Source organism: Vitis vinifera, chromosome 6, assembly GCF_030704535.1.
Source record: "Vitis vinifera cultivar Pinot Noir 40024 chromosome 6, ASM3070453v1".
In the NCBI taxonomy this organism is placed as follows: domain Eukaryota; kingdom Viridiplantae; phylum Streptophyta; class Magnoliopsida; order Vitales; family Vitaceae; genus Vitis; species Vitis vinifera.
In genome coordinates, this window is record NC_081810.1 from 23,252,850 (window position 1) to 23,279,434 (window position 26,585).

A 26,585-nucleotide genomic window follows, 5' to 3' on the forward strand; every position below is an offset into this window, starting at 1 on the left:
ATTGGAACTATCCAAAGGCTTGTAATCCTAACAATTATCTGTCTTGTGTTATGATTAATTTCCAACTTAATCAACATTTTTTTGTTCTGCTTTGCAATTTGGTTTTCAAAATTCATACAAACGGAAGTGCTAGAAGGGTTCTGCAAGTGGGCTCACAGGACAATGTTGTTCCAAGGGTAGAATGGACAAACAAATCCTCAATATGATATGTTCCAATCATTTATCAGTAAGCTAGTACTGTCCAGCAAGGAACAAAAGAATATTCTCACGCAAGGAATATGCCATATACAGAATAAAGACATCATGATAGAATATCTTGTATAAGGTAAAGAGAGGCAATCATTTCAAAACAAACTAGTCTAGAAAATAAGAAACTCAGAGAGCAAAATGGTAGAGAAACACCGTATGCAACCAACAATACATGAATAGCATATGTAAGTAATATTCCACAAACTTCTGTAATACTTGCATTTCAAAATCAAACATAGTCATTCTCCTGTGAAGTTCTCTCAGGTGAGCTTGACTGTCCTGTTTATGGAAGACTAATGTGATATTGCATTCGAATATGTTTGCTACACATTCTTTTCTATTCCTTCAGGGATGGTTTTGAAAACTGCCCTTGTGTTGCTGATGGGTCTTCTGGGATTAGCTTACCGGGCCACACAACCTGCCCATCCAGAGAGTACCGAGTTGTCAGATGTTCCTCCTACTTCTTCACCAAGGATTATGCTTAGTGATGGAAGATATCTGGCTTATAAAGAGAAAGGAGTTCCCAAGAATGAATCAAACTACAAGATCATCATTGTTCATGGCTTTGGTAGCTCCAAAGAAATGAATTTTCTGGCCCCACAGGTACAAAAATAAACCCTTTTCCTTACCTTCTTCCTCGTATAGATCCCAAGCAGTAGGCAAATTCTCACTTGGGTTTTCACCTGCATAGATGATAGAACACGGTTATCAATTTGAGGAACAGAGACAGGGTACATGGGAAACTGGAATAAAAATATAGCTTAAAAATGTGCATGGGTGATGAAAAGATGAACTGAATATTTTTCCAAAATGCCCTTGATATCAAAATATGACATTTCTCAAGCTGTAAGAACAAGAAATTCTAGGCACCTAGTATATATGAGATGCTAAAAAAAAATTCAGTTTATGTAGAATAGACAGCATATAGAGAAGTCTGGAACAGCAATTCCAAGCACACCACATGTATAAAAGAGGGGTTATGTAGCGAAAGCATCTACAGATGCTCTGAGTTTGGTTTTGTTTGGGAATCATCATCATTCACAGTACTCACTTCCCACCATGTTGGCAATTAGCAGTCTTGTTTCACCTTTTCAGTAAAAGAAGCAATGAAAAATTATATATTTTCAAATAAAATGAACTTCGCAATGTTTAAACGTCCAGGAGCTCATAGATGAGTTGGGGATATATTTTCTGTTATTTGATCGAGCTGGTTATGGAGAAAGTGATCTGAACCCCAAGCGCTCAGTGAAGAACGAAGCATTCGACATCCAAGAAGTTGCTGATAGGTTAGAACTAGGATCCAAGTTTTATGTGATTGGAGTTTCAATGGGATCCTACCCCACCTGGAGTTGCCTCAAACATATACCACACAGGCAAAAAAACTTACTTCCAAAGTCTAGATTCATTGCCTTTTAAGCTTCAGTCCATTCAAACTCTCCTTACTTGAAACAACCTCACTCTTGCAGGCTTGCAGGTGTGGCTCTAGTGGTCCCAGTCATCAATTACTCATGGCCTTCTCTTCCTCACTACTTGACAAGAGAGGACTACAGGAAGAAACTTTTCCCATGGGTACTCTGGATTGCAAACCATGCCCCTGATCTGCTATACTGGTGGGTGACCCAGATATGGTTCCCTTCATCTTCTTCCATGGAAAGAAGTCCAATGTTCTTCAGCAACCGGGACATAGATATACTAAAGAAGACATCAGGATTCCCAATGCTCAGCCAGGTTATAACAACTCAAAAACTCAAATTTCTTACTCGGTGTCCCCAGATAACACAATGATGATTATGACAACTGGTTATGCTTCCGCACACAGGATAAGATACGGCAGCGAGGTGTCTTTGAATCTCTTCGTCATGACTTCATTGTCGGTTTTGGCGATTGGGACTTTGACCCAATGGATTTGAGCAACCCATTTCCTCAAAATGAAAGCTCAGTTCACATTTGGCAAGGCTACGAGGATAAGGTTGTGCCATTTCAGCTACAAAGATACGTTGCAGAAAAGCTGCCATGGATTCGGTACCATGAAGTTCCTGATGGTGGGCACTTGATAGTTCATTACCAAGGTCTGTGTGAAGCCATTTTAAGGGCTCTTTTGATTGGAGAAGAAACTCCACTCTGAGGGTCTAGTTGAACCTCATTAATATGCAGTATAAGATTTGTTAAATCCTTTTTTGTATCATCCAAAGCAGTGTCCTCTTAGTAAATTGATCTGTAGAGTGATAAATTACAGTCATATTGCATTCGTCTTTAGGAACCCCCAAAGATTTTAGGCCTAGTTCAGCTGCTTTGTGTTCTCCTGGCTGTAAATTGGTTTCTTTAATGATCAGAAGAGCAGCATACACCTGCATAGAAAGTGAATTGTGTTTGAATCCATCAAGTTTGGCCTTCCTGCAGCTGCTCCTGTTTCATTTAATTTTCAGGATGAGTCCAAAAATAGAAGGAAGAATCTGCAATATTTTGAAAATCAATCATAGTGGTGGTAATCTTGAGAATGAAAACAGGATGTTTAGACAAGTTTTTCATCATTTTCAACAAAATTTTGGTGGAACCAGAAGAGTAGCAGCAAATAGGTCTGATGAATGTTATCAGAATCCTTCAAAATTTTTTAACTTGATCATGGTCAAAATCCTGGAAAATTAAAACTATTATTAAAATTGTGTTTCGATACTCATATGGAAAAAAATAACCACAAAATCGGAATCCAAGTTTATAAAATACAAATTTCAAGTAATTATCTAAAAATAATTAGCATTTCATGCAATACCTTAATTTGACATTTAGGTGCTATCTTTTAATGATATAGGTACTATCTGTGACCATTTTAGGTACTACTTTTAATCGATGAGTGCATGAAACTTGAATTATTTTTAAAAGGTTTCCAATTTTATGATTATTTTTATATGAGTATATGAAAATACACTTTTTTCTTTTTAAACAATATGTGATTAAAAAGTGGCTCATTCAACTCATAATATCACTAATGGATTCTCACATTGAGTCATTTTTATTTCAAAAGACAGGCAAATTGTATTGAATAAGGTAAAGATTTTAATATTTATTTTTGTATGACTTTTAATAATTACATCAAAAAAAAATTATGTGAATATTACCCATTTGTCATAGGCATACTCCATATAACCACTAAATAAATAAATTGAGATTATGTTAAATTAATATAAAACAAGCATGAATATAATTCATTTATCTAAATATTGCCTACATAAATACCATTATAACTCACTTACTACCATTGTGAATCATTGAGCTTATTCAAAATTTTAAAATTTACATGAATTATAAATTAATTTATTTTTAAAATGATTTATCAAAATATAATAAATTTGTAAGATAAAAAATAAAATAAAAATAAAATAAAATAAAAAACTATGATTCAGATAAATATTTGTGAGAGATCTTTGTAACTTGAATTACAATCTTTAATGTAGGTAACTTCTTTTTTTTTTAAAAAAACTACTAGAGTTTCTTATTACTCCATCCTTTAAATTCTAGGTGTAGATGGACACTAGGAAGAAATTGATTGGGAGAGAATAAAAAAGAGATGGAGAAGCTCAAGCCTTATGAAGAATTGATTGTTGGACTCACTAATGAGTCTACTATTTATGGGCAACCTTATTGGTGAAACATAAAGATTTAAAACTAAATGGATAATTATCCTCATTATGTTTTTAACCAATTTAATTCAAAAACACATTTTGAATTTCATGAAATCTTATCTACTTATTTATCATCCTTTTTATTTAACCCTTAGTGAATAGAGCAACAAGGATTGTTTCTTACTACACCAAGTAATAGTGACACCATTGGGTAAGAAAGCATATCCAATAGTGGTTTTGTACTCATCTTTATCACTAGCCTAATCTGCATCATACTATTATCTTAGTTTCATGTCCCGACCTTGATAGCAGAGGATAAAATCTCTAGTCCCTTGGAGTTAACGAAAAAACCTCTTAAATACTCAACAATGAACAAGGCTTAGGTTACTTTGGTAATGACTGACCAATCCAACTACAAAGTATATGTTAGGTCGAGTACACAACATAGTATACATCAAACTTCTAATTACACTTGCATAAGAAGCTCTTACCATTTGTTTTATTTCATCATCATTCTTAAGGCATTGATCAAGGCTTAGGGTGTAACCCTTCTCGATAGAAGTGTTAATAGGTTTGCAATTTTGCATCTAAAATCGCTTTAGAATCTTCTTAATGTAAGTCTCTTGAGACAAAAGTCTTCTTGAGCGATCCCTTAAGATCTTAATTCCAAGCTTAAAATTTGTTTCCCCCATGTCTTTCATATCAAAATTAAAGGACAACCACCCTTTGATGACAGCAATCATGTCTATGTCATTTCCAGCTAATAGAATCTCATCAACATATAAAGATAGAATGAGAAAGTCTCTTCCTGATCGTTTGGCATGCAACTAGTTATCCTCTTCCAACTTTTCAAAGCCAATACAAATAATTGCCTTATGAAATCTAAAGCATTGTTGCTTAGATTATTGTTTTAAGCCATAAATAGAACACTTGAGACAATATACTTTACATTCTTGTCCCTCAACCTTAAAATGAATAGGTTTATCCTTATAGATCTCCTCATCTAGTTTTCCATTGAGAAATGCAATCTTCACATCCATTTGGAAGAGCTCTAAGTCTAAATGTGTGACTATAGCCAGAATAAGGTAAATAAAGGTAAATCTCACCACCAAGGAGAATGTCTCTTCATAATTTATACCCTTTCTTTGTTATATCCTTTCACCATTAAAGGAGCCTTATATTTGTCAATTAAACCATCTATCTTGCATTTAATTTTCAAAACACATTTATTTCCAATGGTCTTACCCCTAAGCGAAAGATCATACAACTCCTAAACATGTTTCCTTATCATGGAACTCATTTCTTCCTTCATAGCATCCATCCATTCTGCTGAGTTGAGTGAAGCTAAAACTTCTTCATAAGAAGCAACTTCATCAAGGTCTAACTGGGTACACATGTAGGATTCTCCTTCAATTTTAAAATGGTGATAAGGAATTTGGCCATGTTTGCTTCTATGTAACTTGAGACCTTGTGAAGAGCCATCTAGTGGCATATTCCCATTAGAAGATAAGTCACTCCCGCTATCTTTGGTGATTTCAAGATGGACTTGTAATTCCCAACCCTTGCTTAAAGATTGTGGTGCTTCCTCTTAGAACTCATAGAGTTCAAGACTCTTCTTTACTTCACCAATACTAGGAAAATCATTTTCTATAAAATCAACATCATGTGACTCTATTTAAGTTTATCCTCTATTAGGATGTTCATCATCTATTGCATAACCATTTGAGCAATCAGAATATCATATAAAGACATTTTTATTTGCTTTAAAGCTTAACTTCTCATATCTGTGAGAAGTTTTATGAACAAAAATCATACAAATCCTAGGTCGCAAATTCTTCAAATTTGGTTTTACACCATTCCATAACTCATGTAGTTGTAGGGACTAACTTAGAAGGCACTTGGTTAAGGATGTAGGTAGCAATTAAAAGAGCATTCCCTTAAAGAGATATTGGGAGGTTAGTCTATGTCATCATTGACCTAACCATATCTAATAAAGTATGATTCTTTTTTTCTGTTACACCATTTTATTGCGAAGTGTCAAGAATTATTGACTACCTACGTATTCTTTTCTCCTCACATAGTTTTTGAAATTGATGTGACAAGTATTTGTGACCTTTATCAATTTGAAGAATCTTTAAATTCATTTCTTTCTTACTCTCAACCTTTGTCAAAAAGTGCTTAAAACAATCCAATTCTTTAAAGCATTGAGAGATTAGATATGCATAATTAAAATGCAAGTAATCATCAATGAATGTGAGAAAATAAAAAGCATCATGGTGTGCCTTTACATTCATAGGTTTGTAGATATCTGAATAGGCTAACTCTAAAGGGTAAGAAGCGTTAGGCACTTTTCCAAAAGGCTACAGGCTCTATTTGCTAAACAAGACTCACACATAGGTAGGCCAACATTGGAGAGATACCTTAGCAAACCTTCTTTAACTAGTCTAGCCATTCTTTCTTATGCTAATTCAAAGAATTAATAGTATTATCACAAGCCACATAAGAAGATGAAGAATCTAAATCTAATATAAATAGACCATTGAATAAAAAACCTTATCCATATAGGTTTTATTTAAATAGAATTCAACCTTTGACCCAACAAAATGAAATTTAAAACCTAATTCAAGTAGTGTTATTACTGAAAATAGATTACAATGGACACCAAGTGCATATGACACATCATAAAGGAGTAATGTATGCCTTAAGAGCAATTTGAGTTGGTATGTTCAAACTCCTAAAACATTCTCCATTGATATGTTACCTAAAATAACATAGTGTCTTCCAACAAGTACCCTTATGTAATCTACGAATCCCACTATATCCTTTGTTACATGTTTTGCTGCTCCTAAGGTTACAATCCACCTAGGAAGAGAATGAGCAACTAATACATGTGTATAAACATATGAAAAGAGAGTTAGGATTTGGGTATACTTTCTTTGTCTTAGTGCACTCATGAGCAAAGTGACCCAATTTTCCATAATTGTAGTATTTTATCTACTTATTTATTCTCCTTTTTATTTAATCCACATATAGATGCTGAATTTATAAAAAAAAAAATTCAATTCTAAAAAAATTAATATAATTTTTTATAGGAGTCCTTTAAAAAAAATCTTTAAAATTAATGATTATATGAATAGTAGATGAAGTAGGAGTTGAATATAAATTGTGTCAATATAAGATAATATTTAACAAGTCATAGATAGATTGACTCACATAATATGGTAAATGAAAAATGTCAAAATCAACATATATGGTTGAAGTCTTTTATTCGAATATGACCAATTACAACATGAATATGATATAAATACAATTAACTTCAATTCAAATCCATTGAATTTATGTTATTTTTAAATAGGGTTTTTAAAATATATTAAGAATTGTGAATCATAGTTGATGTGAGAAGTGAGGATGGAAATTTATCTCTATTTATTCATATATTAACTTTTTTTAGCAGCTATCATACAATTTAGAAGTAATGATATAAGTATCATGTTTATCATATTGTCTTTTATATATAATCTCTAAAATGATTGGGGTGATTAAATGCAAAAATAATTATAAATAAACAAACAAAAAAATATATATATAAAAACTTTTACATATGATCATCACAAGTAATGAAAAGTAGTAATTGATTGAAAATTTTCCTTAGTAATTCAAGAATTTTGAGACTAATTCCTAGTTTAAAAAAAATGTAATTTAGACATCACTCAATTTGAGAGTAGCACATGGGAAGATCTTAAGCAACTCAATAGTGGTTACAAGTGAGATGGTGGCAGAAAAAGAGTGGCGTGTGGCATAAACGTGTCAGAGTGAAACAGAAAAAAACAAATAAAAAGTAAAGAATGGGGTATGGATCCACCACCCATTTCCAAAGGGTGGCAAAAGGGCAGTTACTCACTTACTCCTAGTGAATGCCCCTCGCCACTCTACATGTTCTCTATCTCTTCCATAGTTTTCTCCGCCTCTCTTTTCTTCTTCAACCTTTTACACGACTCTCCATCACAACTGTACTCTTTTCTCATTTTCCGTTTATGTTTCTCATCAGGCATATCAAATTCAGGTACGTGATTTTGGAAAATCATGTGCATGTGTTCAATATATGCTTAATGATACTATAAAATTAAGACTATTTATATGTATTCAAAAAATAATTGATATAGTCTTTGACAATTATTTATTACAATATATTCTTATTTAGTTGTTTTTTTTTTTCATTCTTAATGGTGGATTGTTGACGGAGAATCTGAATATTTGTTGTAGTTTATGCACAAAGATGCTTGACGTAGATGCCATATGATAATGTAATGATGCTAATAAGATGGAAATTTTGGGTTATATTGCCTAACATTTTTTTCCTAATATGTAGATATTTGCAAAAGTGAAAGTAATCATATCATGTTTATAAGCATTAAAGAGACTTTTTATGTTATGTAATATTAAGCAATTAATTATAAATTATTAGTTGATTTGAAATTATGATAAGCATTTTAAAATGGAATGATTTTTATGAGTCATAAATATTTTTTATATAAATCGTTTTTACATAACATGGAACCAAAGGTATTTATTAGTATTTCCTATAGTCTTAATTCTACTAAGGATATTTGAAATGGATAGGTCAACATGTATTCTTTTGTAGAATATATTTACAAAGACTATCAAAATCTTTTCTCTTGTCAACAAGTTAATAATTTTAACAATATTACTCATAATTAAACTTATCTAGAAGCGTTATCTAAAAGAACTTCACATGATTAAACTTATCTTTGACCTTGGTTATACCTTGAATTTGTAGACTCATAGATACTTTATAATGAAAAGTGTCCATTGTTGGCAAAACTTTTTATGGGTGTTCAATGCATAATCCAAAATCCTCTTGCACTTGAAAAAACTCAAACATTGGCCTTTTCTATTCTTCTTAGTCACTCAACTCATCCACATGGAGCTCAAGGATGTAGAGGTCAAACCATATAATGATCGAGGAGGTTGTACCACACATAGTGGCTAAGGAGGTCATATCACTAAGTAATATACTCATTGTCACTAAAACAACCCTATTGTAGATTCTATTGGAAGCTTTAAAGTACTGATATATGGGTTAACTAGACTATTGTTCAAGGAAAAAAGTAGGCCACTATTGTTGTGAAGCAAGTTATACTTTCTAAATCAAAATTTAAATCTTGTGTCAAGCATTGTCTTGTTCTATCTACCTCCACTTTGTGTAACTTAAATAACATTAGTCTTCATTCCTCACCCATTACTCCTTGGATTATCAATTTAGGTTCATCCAATCATATGATAGGTAATTCATTACTTATTTTTATTGGAATATCTGGAAAAACCATTCAAGCTTTAGATTATAAGGGTGTAAGCATCTAATCTTCTTAGAGATCTAGATATAAGCATAGAGAAAGCAAGGAAACATAGATCTAGGTGTAATAAAAACCATACCATTGGATTTGGATGTTCTTAGATCCTACTCAAGTTGATGCAAGGATCCAAAAAACCTTGCCATCTTACTTTAGGTGACTTGTTCTTCAATCTATAACACTTGTGTAAAGTAACTACAGACCTTGATAAGAGATATGGAAGCTTTTTGGAATACCACCTCTTGAAATAGTTGAGAGTATCTAACTCTAAACCCTTAAGAGGGTTCATATAGACTTCCTTATTAGCTTAAGTGACTTTGGCTTAACTTAGGCCAAGTCATTTAGTTTAGCTTACTAAATCCTAATTGATGAATTAGCCTTAATGGGCTTTAATTAATTAAGTGACCAAATCTAAAAAAATAATAATAATCATAAAATTTTGTGCAACCTTACGCTTTTAGTAAGACATCCTCATGCACATAAATGATTAATTCTCTATAAAGCCTCAAGACTTTGTGTTGATGTCAAAGAATATGAACTTGAGTGGGGACCATTAGGACCAATAGAAAAACACTAGCTTCATCTTTAGATTTATAACACTTATGTGGAGTGGCTACAAACCTTAAGAGGATAGAGGTGGAGGCTTTCTAGAAGACCACTTTTTGAAATGTTTGACTATCTAATCCTAAACCCTTAATGGACTTCCTTGTTGGCTAAAATGACTTTGACCCAACTTGGGCTTAGGTCATTTAATCTCATCCATTAGGTCCTAATTAAGTTATTAATCTTCAAGAACTCTAATTAATTAAGTAGCTCAATCCAAAAAGCTAAAAAATAATTAATTATAAAATCTTGCATAATCCTATTTTTACTAAACTGCACTTATGCACATAAATGATTAACTCTCCATACAAACTCAAGAATTTGTGTCAACAAAGAATATAAACTTAAGTAATGACCATTAAGACCCGTAAAAAAATATTAGCTTCTTCATAATCCAATTTTAAAGTCAACTCAACAGTCTATTAAAAAAGTCAACTACACTCCAACATTGTATAGAAGTATATCGAGATGAAAATTGATTAAATCTAATTTAATTATTATGTTCATAACCTACCATCCACTACATGTAAATTCTCGATAAATTGGTGTCTAGAATCTAATGAGTTACAAGTTATCAACCTCTCATGATTACCTTTGTCATCCTTGAGTTTCAAATCCTCCTATTTTATAATCAACTAACATACTCTAGTCCACAAAGGACATATATAAAGTCTCACTTAAGAAATTACTGCAACACCGCAGATTTCATAATCATGTCCTTAAGATCACCTAAAAGGATACACTATCTTAATCTTATAAAATATTATAGTGTATTTATTGAGAATACTTATTGCAACCTATTTTAATCAAGAGTGATCTAATTCGAGGGAACATATGAAAACATTAAGGTCTCATTTGTAGATAAAAAATATTGAAAACCTCAAAATTATATTAATAGTCTCTTAAGGTTGAGAGTGCATGCAGTATAGTAGCTTGGTGAAATTATGACTACCTAATAGTTGATGTCATGATTCACCATAAGTCCTATTCAATATGTAACCACATAAAATAGTATAGTCACCATGGAAAACCCATCGTGAGGACTAAGACAAGTCATCCTTCTTACTAGGAATATCATATTGCTTTGTTCTCTAGCCTTAGATCTAGTAGGGTGCATGCATCTGACCTAAGGCTATCTAAATCATAATATCAGCAACAACATGGATTTATTAAACCAATTAGATATTTAATCTAGGGAGAACTGAAAGCATACCTAGATTTGGATGTTCTCAGATCAATTCCAAATTGTAAAAAATGTTGTTGAAGAATCCATAACCGTAGAAGACTTTGAGAGACTCATCTACACAGTGTTCTTCCACCTGATCACACTTTACATGGTTCCTAACATAAGAAAAATGTGGACTTTTCTCTCTAAAGGATGGCTAAGATTTCTCTCTGAAAGAAGACAAACAAAAATTTGGAACCCTAACCCTTAAGAGGATATTTATAAGGCTCCCTATAAGCTTAATTAACTTGAACCCAAATTAGGCTTAGCTCACTTAATCCAACCCACCTAGTTCCTAATTAATTAATTAGTTCTATTAAACTCTAATTAATTAATTAGCTTTATTAAGCTCTAGTTAATTAATTAGATCGGTCTAGAAAGACAATTCATAAGATCTTGTATAACCTTACACTTACCAAAACGCCCTTATGCACACTTATGAATCTAAAACCTAAATCCCTCAATACAAATGTGTCATCATGAATTAGATGTTCGAGTGGGGACCACTAAGACCCATGTAAAAATACCGTTTTCCTCAAAATCCAATTCTAAAGTTGATTCCACATTTCACTAAAGAGAATAAATTGCACTCCAATATTTTATGTAATTACAATGAGGCAAGTATTTATGTTGGTAACTTACTATCTACTACATGTAGACTTCCCATGAAGTGGTGTCTGTAATCTAACAAGATAGGTGTTATCACCTATTATGATTACCTCTCTAATCCTTAAATTACAAATCCACTAATTATGTTATTAATTGACATACTCTAGCCCCAAGGAGCATATGTCAAATTTTCATTAAATGAAATGTTATTGTCATAGTCGTTTAGATCATACGTCTTTTAGATCACCTAAATGGACACACTATCTCAATCTCATGAAATATCGTGGTGTTTCTATTGAAAATATTTGTTACCATAACCTCCATCAATAGTGACCTAATCCATAGGGATATATGACTATTTTGGAGTCTCACCCATAACTCAACGTCTCTTGATAACTTTAGGACGGGCTCAATATCCTCTCAAGGTTGAGAGTTCACACATTATAATAGCTTGGTGAATCATGACAATTAATAGTCTTATGCCATGATTCACCATAAGTCATGTCCAATGTGTAACCATAGACACTAGTGTACTAATCATAGGAAACTTATCTCGACAACCAAAACAAGTCATCCCTCCAATTATGAGGTAATGCACTACAATCTCTACTAGACTACCCAAATCCATAAATCGACTGTGAACATCAAATCATCTTACAAGGAACCATGACTTGTGTCCTCTATGCAATTCTTAATGTGCCCAAGTTATGTACAATGCAAATGAAATGGGCATATATACTCAGATAACCAATTATTGCAAATATGGTATTAAAGGGAAACAAAAACATAAATAAATAAGTTTATTAATAAATCTAAAACATTATATTATGTCATGTTTTTCAAGGCTCTATTCCAACACTTATATCTAGGAGGTAGTACACTATAACCTTATGGACTATCTAAGTCCATCAATTAGTTGTGAACAACTCATCAACTTGCAAGGAACTCATGACTTGGATCTTCTATGTAACTTTTAATGCACCGAAATCATGTGCAATGCTAGTTAGTGATGCAAACATGAATGTTCAAATAAATTTTAATGAAAACAAAAATAGAATAGTGTAAACTAAAATCATAATATATAAATATATTAATGGAATTTCTTTTTATAACAACATATCATGCTTTTTAAGGGATCTATCCCAACAATTTTCAACTTTTTTCATCCTTTATCTCCATCATTTCTTACATTTTTAATAGTTCTAAATCACCAACTAAAGAATTGGAATAGTTAGCATGACTAATTTTCACTTTCATTTGTTATGTATCTCTAATTGCTCTTTTAACTTATTGTTTGTTAACAAACTTGTCTCTCACTTGAAGTGTTTAGTCATATTTCATTCTTCATATTAAATCTTTCATGATCTATGGGCAAAAGGGTGATTAACCAAGGATTTAAAAGTTGTGGACTCTACTACTTTTAGCCAATTTGCAAATCTTTAGCTCTCAACTCCCCATTTCCATTTTAGTCATCTTTCCTTTATATGTCCCCATATGTTAGATCTTATTTTACCTTTTATTCCTCTCTTCCACTATGAAACCTGAAAGCTCAGTAAACATCATAGGCTACTTTTAAACTTTTCCTAAATGAGCCTTGTTAGCTTCATTTCAAGCTAGTCCATTCTCTAGGGCTAAGTCCATCACAACTTAGGCTTAGATTATTTATAAAACAAAAACTCATAAAAACCTTTAAAAGTGTATATATATATATATATATATATATATATATATATAGAGAGAGAGAGAGAGAGAGAGAGAGAGAGAGAGAGAGAAAGAAAGAAAGAAAGAAAGAGAAAGGTTCTTAGTCATAAAATAAAATTTGATAGGGGGGCTTTCTATGAAGAACTCTAAAAAGGATTCTATTAAGTAGAGACACCATTGTAAGAACAACATCTCTCTAAAAAAACTTTGGTACATTCATTTAAAGCACTAAAGCATAGGCTATGGCAAGAATAGGGTTACTTTTAAACTTTTCCTCAATAAGACTTATTTGCATCCTTTTCAAGTAGTCCACTCTAATATCTAGGGTTCATCTAGGAAATTAGATTATTTGTCTATCATTATTTTATTTTCTTTATACATGATTGCTCTTTTTTGACTTGGTTGTATATTCTCAATGATTGAATTCGAGTATTTGATATTTTTAACTCATTTTCTTCTAAAATACTTATTGATTCAATGCTAAATCAACATTTTTCAAACTAACAATGTCTTTGAGTACAAACATTCTATATTTTAGTACTTCCTTGAGTTAAGAGGTATATTTATCAAATCTCATTTGTTGATACATCTCAATAAAATGGAATTACTAAAAGAAAAATGGTCTTACATGTCTTAATGTTTTAAATGAATGTGTCGAAGTTATTTTTGAGAGATGGTGTTCTCACAATGGATTTTTGGCTTAATAGAATTCTTTGGAGTTCTTCTTGGAAAGTCCCCTTATCAAATGTTATTTTAGGAACAAGAACCTTTCTCTCTCCCTTTAAAAGTTTTTATGAGTGTTTGTTTTGTAAATAATCAAAGTCCAAATTCTAACAAACTTGAATCTAGAGTTTATAAGTGCACATTTCCTATTATTTCTAAACCTTAAAAAAAATACTAATGTTAAGATCCCACTTTGCAAAATCACTTTGTTTATGTTGATGTTATTTTTTCTTTAGGGTATACCTTATTATTCTGAGGTATGAATTTTTGAAGTATTTTCTTCAAGAGCAAGTTCATCTTGCTCCAATGCTCAACATTCTTTTTCTTATAAGTTTCATGTTCACAAATAAAACAACATTCTCGTCACGAAGTAATATCATGTTCTCTATCACGTTCACTAACTCCCTTTGTGTTTCTAGATCTTTTTTTTTTTTTTTTTTTTTTTTTGTCTCTATATTGATATTTATAAAGTTACATACATTTTACTATCTATCCTATTTCTATTTTTTTTCTTTTATGATCACTTTTACTTCTCTTTCAAAGCTTTCTCTATCTTCTTCTTTTTTATTATAATTCTTACAAATAAGTACTTATCATGGCTAAAGAAAAGTAATAGAAAATGACATATATGTTTGCAATGGAATCATACCTTGGATCTTGTTCATAGGCCTAGCATTGCTAGGATTGTTGTTTGTCATTGGGTCTTAACCGTAGAACACAATTTTTATAGTACAATTGATAAAGTGAAAGCTTGTTTAGTGGCTAAAGAAGCCTTAAATGTAGTGAGAATTTTCATTATATGGCCAAAGTAAATTATATACAAATTATTATATTTGTGCAGCAAATCTAAATTTGCCCCTTTGTTAATTTCATATAGAAAAGTCCTTCATTCATAGTGACTTAAGAAGTCAACATTTAGACTCAAACAATCTTCATATGCATGATTTGAAAAATATGGCAAAACATTGATAGCTCATGACATGATCATAAGTTAAATTTATTATTTAGTTTTTTTTTTCTTTTTTTTTTTCAAAAGGGCATACCATGGCATTTTAATCTTGATGATTAGCTTTCATACCAAAGATCTTGGCAAACTTTATTATTTTATAGGATTTAAAGTTTTAAGGTCAAATAGAGATATTTGTGTCTTAAAGAAAGTATACTTTTGGCATTCTAAAAGATACAAGTTATCTTGTTATCAAACTTGTTGTGTGCCTGGAAACTAATCAAAAGTTACTTAATGATGGAGAGTTAATGGATAATTCTAAATTATATAGAAGACAAGTGTGAAAGCTAATTTATAACCACTATCAACTAGATATATCTTATGTAATCAATGTTGTTCACATATTTGTGATCATCCTGGGTGTTTGTCAACTAAATGCAATTGCACAATTTTTGAAATATCTTAAGGGAGCTCGTTGTTGTGGTCTTCTTTATTTATTCTCCATATATGTTCATAGTAATGGATATACTCTAATTAGGTGAAATTTCCCTATGATAAAGAATCAACAACTAATTATTATATTCTCATTAGAGTTAATCTCATAATATGGAGAAGCAAGAGAGTTGCAACTCATTTCTAATGCAAATACAAAGTATCAAACAAAGGAAAATTCAATAAGTGAGTTGACTTAGTTGATAATCCTTTTCTAGAAATTGGAATACCGATGTCAAATCTAACTCCTCTTTATTGTGTTAACATTCAAGTCATCATCCATATCGTTAGCTAGAAATTTTTTTTTTCATGAAAAGAAAAATACATCCTTTTTTTCATGAAAAGAAAAATAAATCAAAGTAGATTTTCATTATATTCACTTAAAATGGAATGAGAAGAAATTGTTACTACATTTCTATTACAAAGCACCAAATAGCTTACATTTTTGCTAAAACCCTATAAATTTATTTATTTATTTAAAAAAAAAACCCTTAGCTCTATTTGTGAAAAGAACGAGAACTATTAATATTTTGTCTCAACTTAAGAGGGAGTGTCAAAATTATAGAAGAAATTGTAAGAATATTTTTCCTTTTGAGCAGCAATAATACACAACTATAATATACAAAAATGTATTTCCTTGTTTCATACTATTATAGACTAACAAATAATACCTTTACAACTTCATTTAAAATATACAACATTATGGGATGAATAGTATTTCCCTTCAACACTATATAGTGTATCATGCATAAAAATTGATTTTTTTTTCTAATATATGAATGTATGTATGATTAGTTCAACCATGTTAAACCTTGTATTTTCTTTTTGTAAGTGATTTTTTTCTTTTTGTTATTTTTTATTTTCATAACAAGGCATCACAGTTTCTACTACCCTAATAGCTTTCATTAGCTCAACTTTATCTATCTTGGTTTGTCTATCTTGATTTAACAACTCATGATGCTGAAAGGTCACTCAATATGGTGCTTGGTAATCACCCTTTTAACGTTAACTATTTTTATCATTAAATAAAATAGCAAATCAATTAGAAAGCACTCATTAATATTCTTTTTTTTTTTTTTTGTACATTCATGATGTTTGATCTAAATTGAGGTTCTCTTGATCATTGGTTCTTATCTTCAGTTTTATGGTTCATTAAACTCTAATATAAGTATTCTTCCTTTCATTTAGTTTTTCTCTTTCAATTGTTTTTACTTTTGGTTATTTCCCAAAGTCCAAGCAAACAAACACATTTTTTTATGCCCTCTAAAATATTGAAATTGGTTTGTTCCTTTGAAGCTCTCCAACACTTCTAATTAAGTACATAACCTATTACCCTTTTTTTCTTTTTTTATGAATACAATCACTTCATATAATAATTAAGGCAAAAAGATACTTATAAAAGAAATTTAATGTTTAGATTTATTAGTTGGTAAGAGTCTACCTTAGCCTATAACGACCCGCTCCCAACCATGTAGATATTATCCGTTCTGAACCCAAATGAGCCCTCATAATTTTAAAACACGTCTATAGAGTTAAATATGACTCATACTTATATAGTACTAGGAAGTTTCTCCCTTATCTGATATGGGATATTACAAACAAAACTTCGTTATTGTGTCCCATGGGATTACAAGGCCAAACAAACAAATGCCCATCACAGGGCTAAACAAACCCTCACACTAGGATCGAAGATCAGTTATGATACCATTTGTAAGGACCTACTCCAAATCGTGTATTCGCTCTAGACCCAAAGGGACCCTCATAGTTTTAAAACACATCTATAGGGTTAAGAAGGACTCATACTTATATAGTATTAGGAATTTTCTCCTCTATTCGATGTGGGATATTACAAACACCCCTCATGTAAACACAACACCCTCGTAGTGTCCTATAAGATTATGAGGCTAAACAAACAAACACCCTTCATATGGCCAAACAAACCCCACACCAGGGTGGAGAATAGGCTCTAATACCACTCTATCATGCCCTAAGACCCACTACAAGGGTTGACTCAATTTACACTTTGAACCTTCAGGCTTGAAGAGTGAAATGATTGTCACACGCTTAGAGTAGGTCTTGAGGAATGATAGAGAAAAGACACTAAAAAGATTTCTATCTGCTACAATGTATTAAAAGTTGGAATGAGTTTACCATCGACAAAATGCAATATTGGACCCAAAAATATATTATTAAAGGAAAATACATGTCAAGTAGTATTGCCCTATTTTGTCTTAGGTGAAAGTGAGAAACAAGGCAATAACCTAAGGGAAACAAGGAGGCAAAAATATATGTTATCATCTAGCAATAGTAATATTCAAACAATCAAAACATTATTTTCACCGTCATTTTAATATTATAAAAAAATGGGGGCTCACCTCCATTGACTTATTTCATTGGTCAAGACAATATAGGCGTCACCTCTTTGAAGACCCTTGCTTAAGTCCTCAAAATGTGAAAAGCCAAGGCTTCAAATTTCCCGGTCACTTGCGAGACCTAAGCAAACACCTTTTGCAACTGTAGGTCTAAAACTGATAAGGCATAAGAGCCATCTTTTATCATGGATTGAATTCATGGAGATTTCAACTTTAAATAATTTTGAATTTGGTTAGACTATTTTTATACATACAAAGTATTTGAAATAGCGAACTAGATATGCGCAATTACTGCTATCGAATCTTCATGATTTAGAAAAAGTGAAAAATCGAATCCGCTCGGATTTTGTTAGAATACTTTTTCTATTTGTGGATACTTTGATTTCTATATATAGTTTATAGAATTATTGAAAGTATCAATCGAACATCAACGAAGCTCTTCTTCTTCTTCTTCTTCTCTCTAGAGCGATAAGTTTTGAAAGAAGACCAAAAAAGAAGGTAAGGGTTTGTGGTTTAAATAATGTAGTTTTACCAAGATTTTGTTGTAGGAAACCTAATATTTGCATTAGTCATGAATGAAAATGCATCACATTGCATAGTGTTTGTTCCTTTTAATGGTATAGTACAATAAGCTAGATGAATAATTGTTAGGTTATTGAGAATATAAGTAACACTTTGGTGGATTGTCAAGATTAAGGGAGAAGTACGATTCTTCTAAATTTTACTTTGATATTGGTCTTGATAATCATAGATTGAATGGTTTTATGGATAGTCTACTACTTTCTATGTTTAATTTTAAACTTGAATTTTCATATTCTCTATAATCCTTTAACACATGCTTTCCATGGGTCATTCATGATATTAATGTATTATAAGATCTATAACTACTAAGTTTTTTGGGAATTTCGCCCTTTCAATGTTATAGAATGCAAACATACTAGTGATTATCTCTTATATGTGGTTAAAAATGGCAACAGCAAAGTTGAGATTGAAGGGTCCAAATTATCATAATTATATCAACAATTCCCTTGTTTATTCTTATTGATTCAGTAAATTAAGTTTTTTTTTTCTTTTTCAGAATGTTTATTAATATTATATATAATCATTGTTTATAGGAAGTCAATAAATTGGTGGGTGTTTTAGCTAAAAAAAAGTGCATGCACTTAGGATCTAAGAAGAGTTTGTCTTAATTTTCTTGATGATTTTTATTAGATATCTTGGTGGATGTTTTAACTTCAAAAAGAAAGTATCATGCTTAAGGTCTAAAAAAGCTTTGTGTCACAATTTTCCTTATGTTTGTTATATGTGTAGGGAAAACAAATGTTTGCATTCCTTTCATAGATGTAAGTTTCTATTCTCATTGAATTTTATTTTTTTTCCTTCCCAAAAAGGATTGATGTCTTGGATCCTTTGTATCATTAATTTCACCATGCTACCTTCAAGTGTTCATCTTCTTGAATTTCATTTTGAGTGAATAATATTTTGTGTTTAGCATAGGTCAAATCAGTGTTTCATCAAAAAACTGAGTCTCTCTATATCCACCAGGAACACATTTAGGCCTAGAATTAACATCTGTGATCTCTTGCTACAGGAAAATAACATCTCTTTTTGCATACAAAAATGGTGGTTTCTGAGTCTGATTCTGGAAAGGTTAAACCAAAATCACCACCACAATTGCATCAAGAAGACTCTTTGTTTCCTGCGCCAATTCGACAGAATTCGGTCTTCTCACTTACTCTTGATGAGTACCAAGTCAGGAGTGGAAAGTCTTTTGGGTCCATGAACATGGATGAACTCATCAACAGCATATGGAATGGAGATGAAAACATCCTCTATTCGGTATCCAGCCAAGACGAACCGAATAATGATAAACACATGGCTGACCAGACTGATCTCCCCCGACAAGCATCTTTCTCCATCCCTCCTCCACTATGCAAGAAAACTATAGATGAGGTGTGGTCTGAAATCAACAAAAACAAACAGCAGCAAAATTCTAACAACAATGGCAGTAACGATTCTGTTCAAGGTGAACAAACCTTTGGGGAGATGACTTTGGAAGACTTTTTAGTCAAAGCAGGGGTTGTTCAAGACGTGTTTGTTGAAGAAGCATCAGGCTCTTCCAAGCGACATATGCTAACACCTACTCAACGTTCCGGGAGCTTTCCAAATAATAATACAAACTTGGAGACAACCTTTGGCATCGGAAATATGATGGGTTTGGAATTCTCCGCTTCACAGAATTCTGGTAACAACTTGTCAAGCAATGATCTTGCAGCATATCTTGCACAAGGTAATAAGTTTCCAGGAGAGTCATCCAATACTAAGGAAGAAGAAAAAGGAGAAAGTGCACCACAGCCAGGTGGGCAGAGAGGCAGAAAGAGGACAACAGATGGTACACTTGAGATGGCGGTGGAGCGTCGACAGCGTAGGATGATAAAAAATAGAGAGTCCGCAGCCCGATCACGAGCCAGGAAGCAGGTATCATCCTTGTAACCAATTAGGTTGATATTCTATGTGAGAATGTGTTTGCTTTTGTTCTATCAACCATGAAGCTTAAACAATAACCTATTTGATTTGTTCTACTACAGGCTTATACTGTGGAGCTGGAACTAGAACTGAATCAGCTTAAAGAAGAAAATACAAAGCTCAAGAAAATAGTGGTAAGAGTGGATGCGTGTCTTTCAGAAAATATACAAGAAGAGAATTTATTTACTCCACTGGCATTGTTTCTGACTTGTGTATGCTTATGTAAACATTTCTCATTGGTATAGGCCGAGGCTGAACGTAAGCGGAGAGAAAAGGTGAAGTCTGATTCAATCAAGTTTAACAAATTAAGATGCACAATAGCATGCATTCCATGTTGTTCTTTTGATTCCTTTTATAAAATCATATCAATCTGTACTCACATTTATGTAACACCCATTTGCATAGATTTATATTACTTTCACTTCTGACTCTATGAATTTAATTCTTCTGCATGTACAAGCAGCAAGCTATAGAAGGTAAGGAAGCAACGAAGGCACAAAAGATAGCAAAACAGTTGAAAAAGCTGAGGAGGACTGTCAGCGCACCATAAGCTTGTCTTGGTGTGTAAGAATGAGAGAGAGAGAGAGAGAGAGAGAGAATAAGAAACAGTTCGATCGATGTGGGAACTGTAGATGTGGATCTCAGGCCATCTGCAGATGCCAAGTCTGGCGTTTTAATGCTTATGTCTATTAGCAGTTGGTGTACATAAATAAAATCATCTGCTTATGTTTCTTTCCAAAATTTTCTGCATAACAATGGGTTCATGTGTGTTCTCACATGGTTTCAACTCTCTCTTGATTTTGATTTCATCTTTACAATAGAACCTCCTTATTATACAAACAATATGACTATGTTTGGTTTCAAAAACTACTAAGGAAAGAAAAAATTAAAGAAAATTATTTTCTCATATTTAGTTTCATTATGGAAAATAAGATATAATTAAAATTAATTAAAAATTTATACATTTTAAAATTATATAATTTTATATAATATAGGAAAATAAGTGAAAGTTTGAAGAAGAAAATAATTTATTGATTTTGAGTTTATTTTTAACACTTTTTATTTTTCCTTTCCTTTTTATTTTCTTTCCCTCTCGTTTTTCCTCAAAATTTTTGAAAACCAAACATAATCTATATGTATTATACACACTACTATAAGCACAACATGCTTCTATTACAATAACAATACCTTGCTCCAAGATAGCAGTTTCTCAATTTTTTTCGAGTGTAACAACAAAAGCAAACACTATCTTTCACTAAGAAATAAACTTTTGTGAAATTTCTAATGCATTAAGATCCCTAGCTATATGTTATTATGAATTATTTATTTACCATAAAATTAAAGATTCACAATTGTTTATTCATAGATCAATTTGAGGCCTACAAATCTACAAAAATTGTTTCATTTATTTTTATATATTATTTCAAGCTCATTTCACTTCTTTTTCATTTTCTATGTAAAGATTAGATAAGTTTAAAATGTATACATTTTAACTTAGTTTTAATTATATTTGACTTTTTCGTATTTTCCCTAATGAAACCAAATATAAGAAAACATTTTCTCTCATAATTTTTCTTTTTTAGTACCTTCTGAGAATTAAACATAGTTTAAAGTTCAAACATAAATATTAGGGGGAACAAGGCAATGTTCTCATCAACAATAAGCAATTGAAGATAAATAAAATATTAGTATATATAATATAAACCAAAACACTAAACTCAAAATGTTAGTTTTAATGTAAGGAAAGATCCACTTTACATCATTTGGGGGGGAGGGGAAGTTGCATATTTCTTTCTTGCAAGGTCATGAATCTAGATTGACAAAAAAGCGAGCATGAAGATCCAAATAAAGATACAAGTACCTAGAACTTTCTTATATAAAAAAAGCATACTTACAAGCTTCTACAACATTGTAACATGGTGTTCTTAAGTTGTAGGTGCTCAATTGCTCTAATTTCAATAGTTAAAACCAATGTTTTTAGAATTGAATTGGATGGTCGATCGCTGGTTCAGGTGGTTTGGCACTAATCCAACCTTTGAATAATCCAATTAGCCAAATCGAAGAGGCCATCGGTTCGACTGTTGGGTCTAACGGTCCCATCTAGATTTCAAAATATTAGTTAGAACCAATGTTTTCAGAATCGAACCGGTCATTAAACTGAAAAAATTACTAGTTCACAGTTCACTGGTTGAACCGACGGTCAAACCGGTGATGTCATAAATATATATTTTTATATTATTAAAATTAAAAATAATTTTGAAAAATAAAAATAGTAAATTATGAGTGACACAATGTCTTCATATATTTTTTTTAAATCATAATGTTTTGATTAATTTAAATTTAAATTATAAATTTTAAAAATCATAAAATTTAAAAAATTACAATTGTAAAATTAAAATAAATAATAATGGAATATATATTTTTATATTATTAAAATTAAAAATAATTTTGAAAAATAAAAATAGTAAATTATGAGTGACACAATGTTTTCATATTTTTTTTAAATCATAATGTTTTGATTAATTTAAATTTAAATTATAAATTTTAAAAAACATAAATTTAAAAAATTACAATTCTAAAATTAAAATAAATAATAATGGAAACAAACTAATAAAGTAAATAAAAATATAAAATATAAAAAAAATCTAAAAATTTGAATGAAAGACTCATAATATTGTGTTCTTATATTTAAATATTATTTCTTTGTATTAATATGATACTAAAAAATTAACTTTTCTCAATCAATAACATACTTATATGTATATAATTGAAATTTTAATGGAAAGATCAAGATTTTTTTTAACACATTTAATGACCAAATTTAAAATTCATGAAATTATAGCAAAAAAATTAGTCATAAACTTTGACATTTCTACATTAAAACTTTGAAAGTTTCAAAAAAAGTAAATTATTGCTTATGGAAAGTTTGAATGTTACAATTTATTTATTAAATTATTGTTTATGACAACCTTCAATATTACGAGTTATGGCCACCGTCGGGATGACGTCATCGTCATATGGTGGTAGCATGTCGGGATGGCAGCTGCATTGTCGTCGGGTCGGCGACATCGCAGGACTAGAGTCGAAAGGGGGTGACAGTGGCATCATCGTCAGATGGCAGTAGCATGTCGGGATAGCAGTAGCATCGTTGTCGGGTCGGCGACATTGTAGGACTAGAGCCTAAAGGGAGTGATAATGGCATCATCATTGGATGGTGGCGACATCATAGGGATGGAGGCGAAATCATCATCGGGCCGACGACGTCATAGGATTGGAGTCGGAAGAGAGTGATAGTGGCGTAAAGCAACGAACATTTAGGGAAGGGATGGGTGTTGTCACGTTCAAGCTTAAGAAAATGTTGGATTAATTCGAGGAAATCCACAGCCTCCAATACTCACTGATTGCAACTGTTTTGATACCTTTCTCATTAACATGAAAGACTTAAATACAACTGAAAATAACAACTGACTCAATCCACGACGCTGATATTCAGCTAACAACCCAACCTAAAGACCTATTCTTAAGCCAAAATACTTGGCTGTGAATTAACGGATGATGCCCACGTACAATTATTGGACCCAAATAATTAAATTAATCAACTCAACATGACTCTGACTCAACCAAATTAAATAATAAGCAACCAACAAATTAAATAATAAGCATTACACAACTGGGCCCCAAGTGCACATGACATTGCCCCCCTCATTAAATGACCTTGTCCACAAGGTCTGGAAATTCATTGACTAAGGTAGAATATTCCACCCAAGATGCTTCATCTTCACCGAGCCCCTTCCATTTCACCAGTACTTCGGTCACCGCATGATTTTTTTTCTTCTTCAACCTCCTGTGCAATATTTCTTCTGGTTCTAGTCGAATAACTCCATCCTTGTCTGCTGGTGGAAGAGTAACAACCAGCTGGTGCCTTTCTCCCAACTTCTCTTTTAAGCAAGATACGTGAAACACCGGATGTATTTTTGCCTTAGGAGGAAGCTCAAGCCGATAAGCAACAGTACCGATCTTCTCCAGCACTCTATATGGACCATAGAATCTTGGAGATAATTTCAAATTCCTTCTTTGCACCACCGATTGCTGCTTGTATGGTTGTAAGCGAAGGTAAACCAAATCCCCAATGTTGAAGCTTCTCGCAGTCCTCTTAATATCTGCAAATTTTTTCATTCTATCTTGTGCCAACTGCAAATTTGTACGAAGGATGCGGATGATTTCATCTCTGGTCTTCAAAGTATTTTCTACTTCTTGGAGTTGTGTGGTTCCTGGCGTATAAGGAATTAATTTTGGGGGTGGGTAGCCATAGACAGATTCAAAAGGGGATAATTTGGTAGATGCATGAATGTTAGTGTTGTACCACCACTCAGCCAACGGAAGCCATTTAACCCATCCCTTTGGCTTGTCCCCCGAGAAACACCTAAGATATTGCTCAACCATCTTGTTGACAATCTCTGTCTGGCCATCCGTTTGAGGATGGTAAGCTGATGAAAATTTCAAAGTGGTTCCCTGCAGCTTAAAGAGCTCCTTCCAAAATGTACTCGTAAAAGTAGGATCTCTATCAGTAACAATGGAATTAGGCAGCCCATGTAATTTAAAAATATTGGCTAGGAACACCTGAGCAATCTTTGAGGCAGTGTACGGATGAGAAATAGGAATAAAGTGAGCATACTTAGACAGCCGATCCACGACCACCATAATAACACTGTAGCTTTCAGAGTTCGGTAATCCTTCAATAAAATCAAGGGAAATATCAGTCCATACCTTAGTAGGAATTGGCAATGGTTGCAGCAATCCAGCCGGGTGGATATTCTCAGACTTGTTTTGCTGACATATATCACATTCCTTGATAAACCTTCTGACCTCCTTCCTCATTCCTTCCCAATAAAATTCAGACTTAGCTCTATGGAGAGTCTTGTGAAAACCTGAGTGTCCTCCTTGTGGGCTACTGTGCAGCAAATAAAGAATTTGTTCTCTCAACTCCTTTGAAGCTGGAATATACAATCTTCCTTTGTAAAATAATAATCCATCCCTTTGTTTATAATTTTGGGATGCAAGACTTCCTTGTTCCAAATTTTTAATAATCTGCTGCAATTTAGGATCTATAGCATAATTGGTTCTGAGTTGTTCTAGCCAAGTGTTAGCTGGTGCAGTAATAGCATATAGCTTCCCTTCCTTCTGATCTTCCATTTTTCTGGACAGTGCATCAGCAACCTTGTTTTCCTTTCCTTGTTTGTATTCTACCACAAACTCATATCCCAAAAGTTTGGTAATCCATTTTTGCTGAAGAGGAGTACCCATCTTTTGTTCCAGCAAGTACTTGAGACTCTACTGGTCCGTTTGTATCTTAAAGTTGTGTCCTAAAAGATAAGACCTCCATTTCTTCACTGCTAAGACCAATGCCATCAACTCCTTCTCGTAGGTAGATAGTTGCAAGGCTTTTCCATGAATTGCTTGACTCATGTATGCTAAGGGCCTGCCCTGTTGCATTAATACAGCTCCAACACCAATACCAGAAGCATCACATTGAATAGTAAAAGGAATAGAAAAATCTGGTAAAGCTAAGACAGGAGGGCTAGTTACATCATGTTTAAGATCTTGAAAAGCCCTTTTTGCGGATTCGGTCCATTTGAAGGAATTCTTTTTCAAAAGGGCTGTTAAGGGGGCTGCTATAAGTCCATATCCTTTGATAAATTTTCTGTAATATCCAGTTAAACCTAGGAAGCCTCTAAGGGATTTAAGGCTGGTAGGAAAGGGCCAGTTAAGCATTGCTTCAATTTTGGTAGGATCAGCTTGTACCCCATCTTTTGAGATTAGATGACCAAGATACTCAATTTCAGAACATCCAAAACAACACTTAGATTTTTTTGCAAAAAGCTGGTGCTGTTTTAAAATGTCTAAAACAGTTTGTAAATGATGGACATGGTCAGCAAGGCTTTTACTATAGACAAGAATGTCATAAAAAAAAACCAATATAAACTTTCGTAAATAAGGTTTAAAGATGTCATTCATAAGACTTTGGAAGGTTGTCGGGGCATTGGTAAGCCCGAAAGGTATTACCAAGAATTCATAGTGGCCTTCATGGGTACGGAAGGCTGTTTTAGGTATATCCTCTGGGTGGACCCTAATTTGGTGATATCCCGA

The 26,585-nt window shown here is 32.4% G+C and overlaps 2 protein-coding genes across 4 annotated transcripts; both read left to right on the forward strand.

Moving 5' to 3' along the window:
* Window positions 1–322: 322 nt before the first annotated feature.
* Window positions 323–2,626, forward strand: LOC100253478 (uncharacterized). 2 transcript variants are annotated; one of them, XM_002276324.3, is made up of 5 exons: window positions 323–434; window positions 599–852; window positions 1,411–1,622; window positions 1,716–1,977; window positions 2,069–2,626. In XM_002276324.3, the coding sequence occupies exons 1-5, from the start codon at window positions 422–424 to the stop codon at window positions 2,372–2,374; spliced, it is 1,047 nt and encodes a 348-aa protein (XP_002276360.2). In that variant the 5' UTR covers window positions 323–421; the 3' UTR covers window positions 2,375–2,626. The 2 variants fall into 2 exon arrangements, with proteins under 2 accessions (XP_002276360.2, XP_010651901.1); XM_010653599.2 differs by having other exon boundaries at window positions 406–513.
* A 5,131-nt stretch (window positions 2,627–7,757) lies between these two features.
* LOC100255346 (ABSCISIC ACID-INSENSITIVE 5-like protein 1) lies at window positions 7,758–21,179 on the forward strand. Of its 2 annotated transcripts, none has more exons than XM_002274392.4 (5): window positions 7,758–7,932; window positions 19,504–20,390; window positions 20,501–20,572; window positions 20,684–20,713; window positions 20,902–21,179. In XM_002274392.4, the coding sequence occupies exons 2-5, from the start codon at window positions 19,533–19,535 to the stop codon at window positions 20,986–20,988; spliced, it is 1,047 nt and encodes a 348-aa protein (XP_002274428.1). In that variant the 5' UTR covers window positions 7,758–7,932; window positions 19,504–19,532; the 3' UTR covers window positions 20,989–21,179. The 2 variants fall into 2 exon arrangements, with proteins under 2 accessions (XP_002274428.1, XP_059593247.1); XM_059737264.1 differs by lacking the exon at window positions 7,758–7,932 and adding an exon at window positions 19,237–19,255.
* Window positions 21,180–26,585: the final 5,406 nt, after the last annotated feature.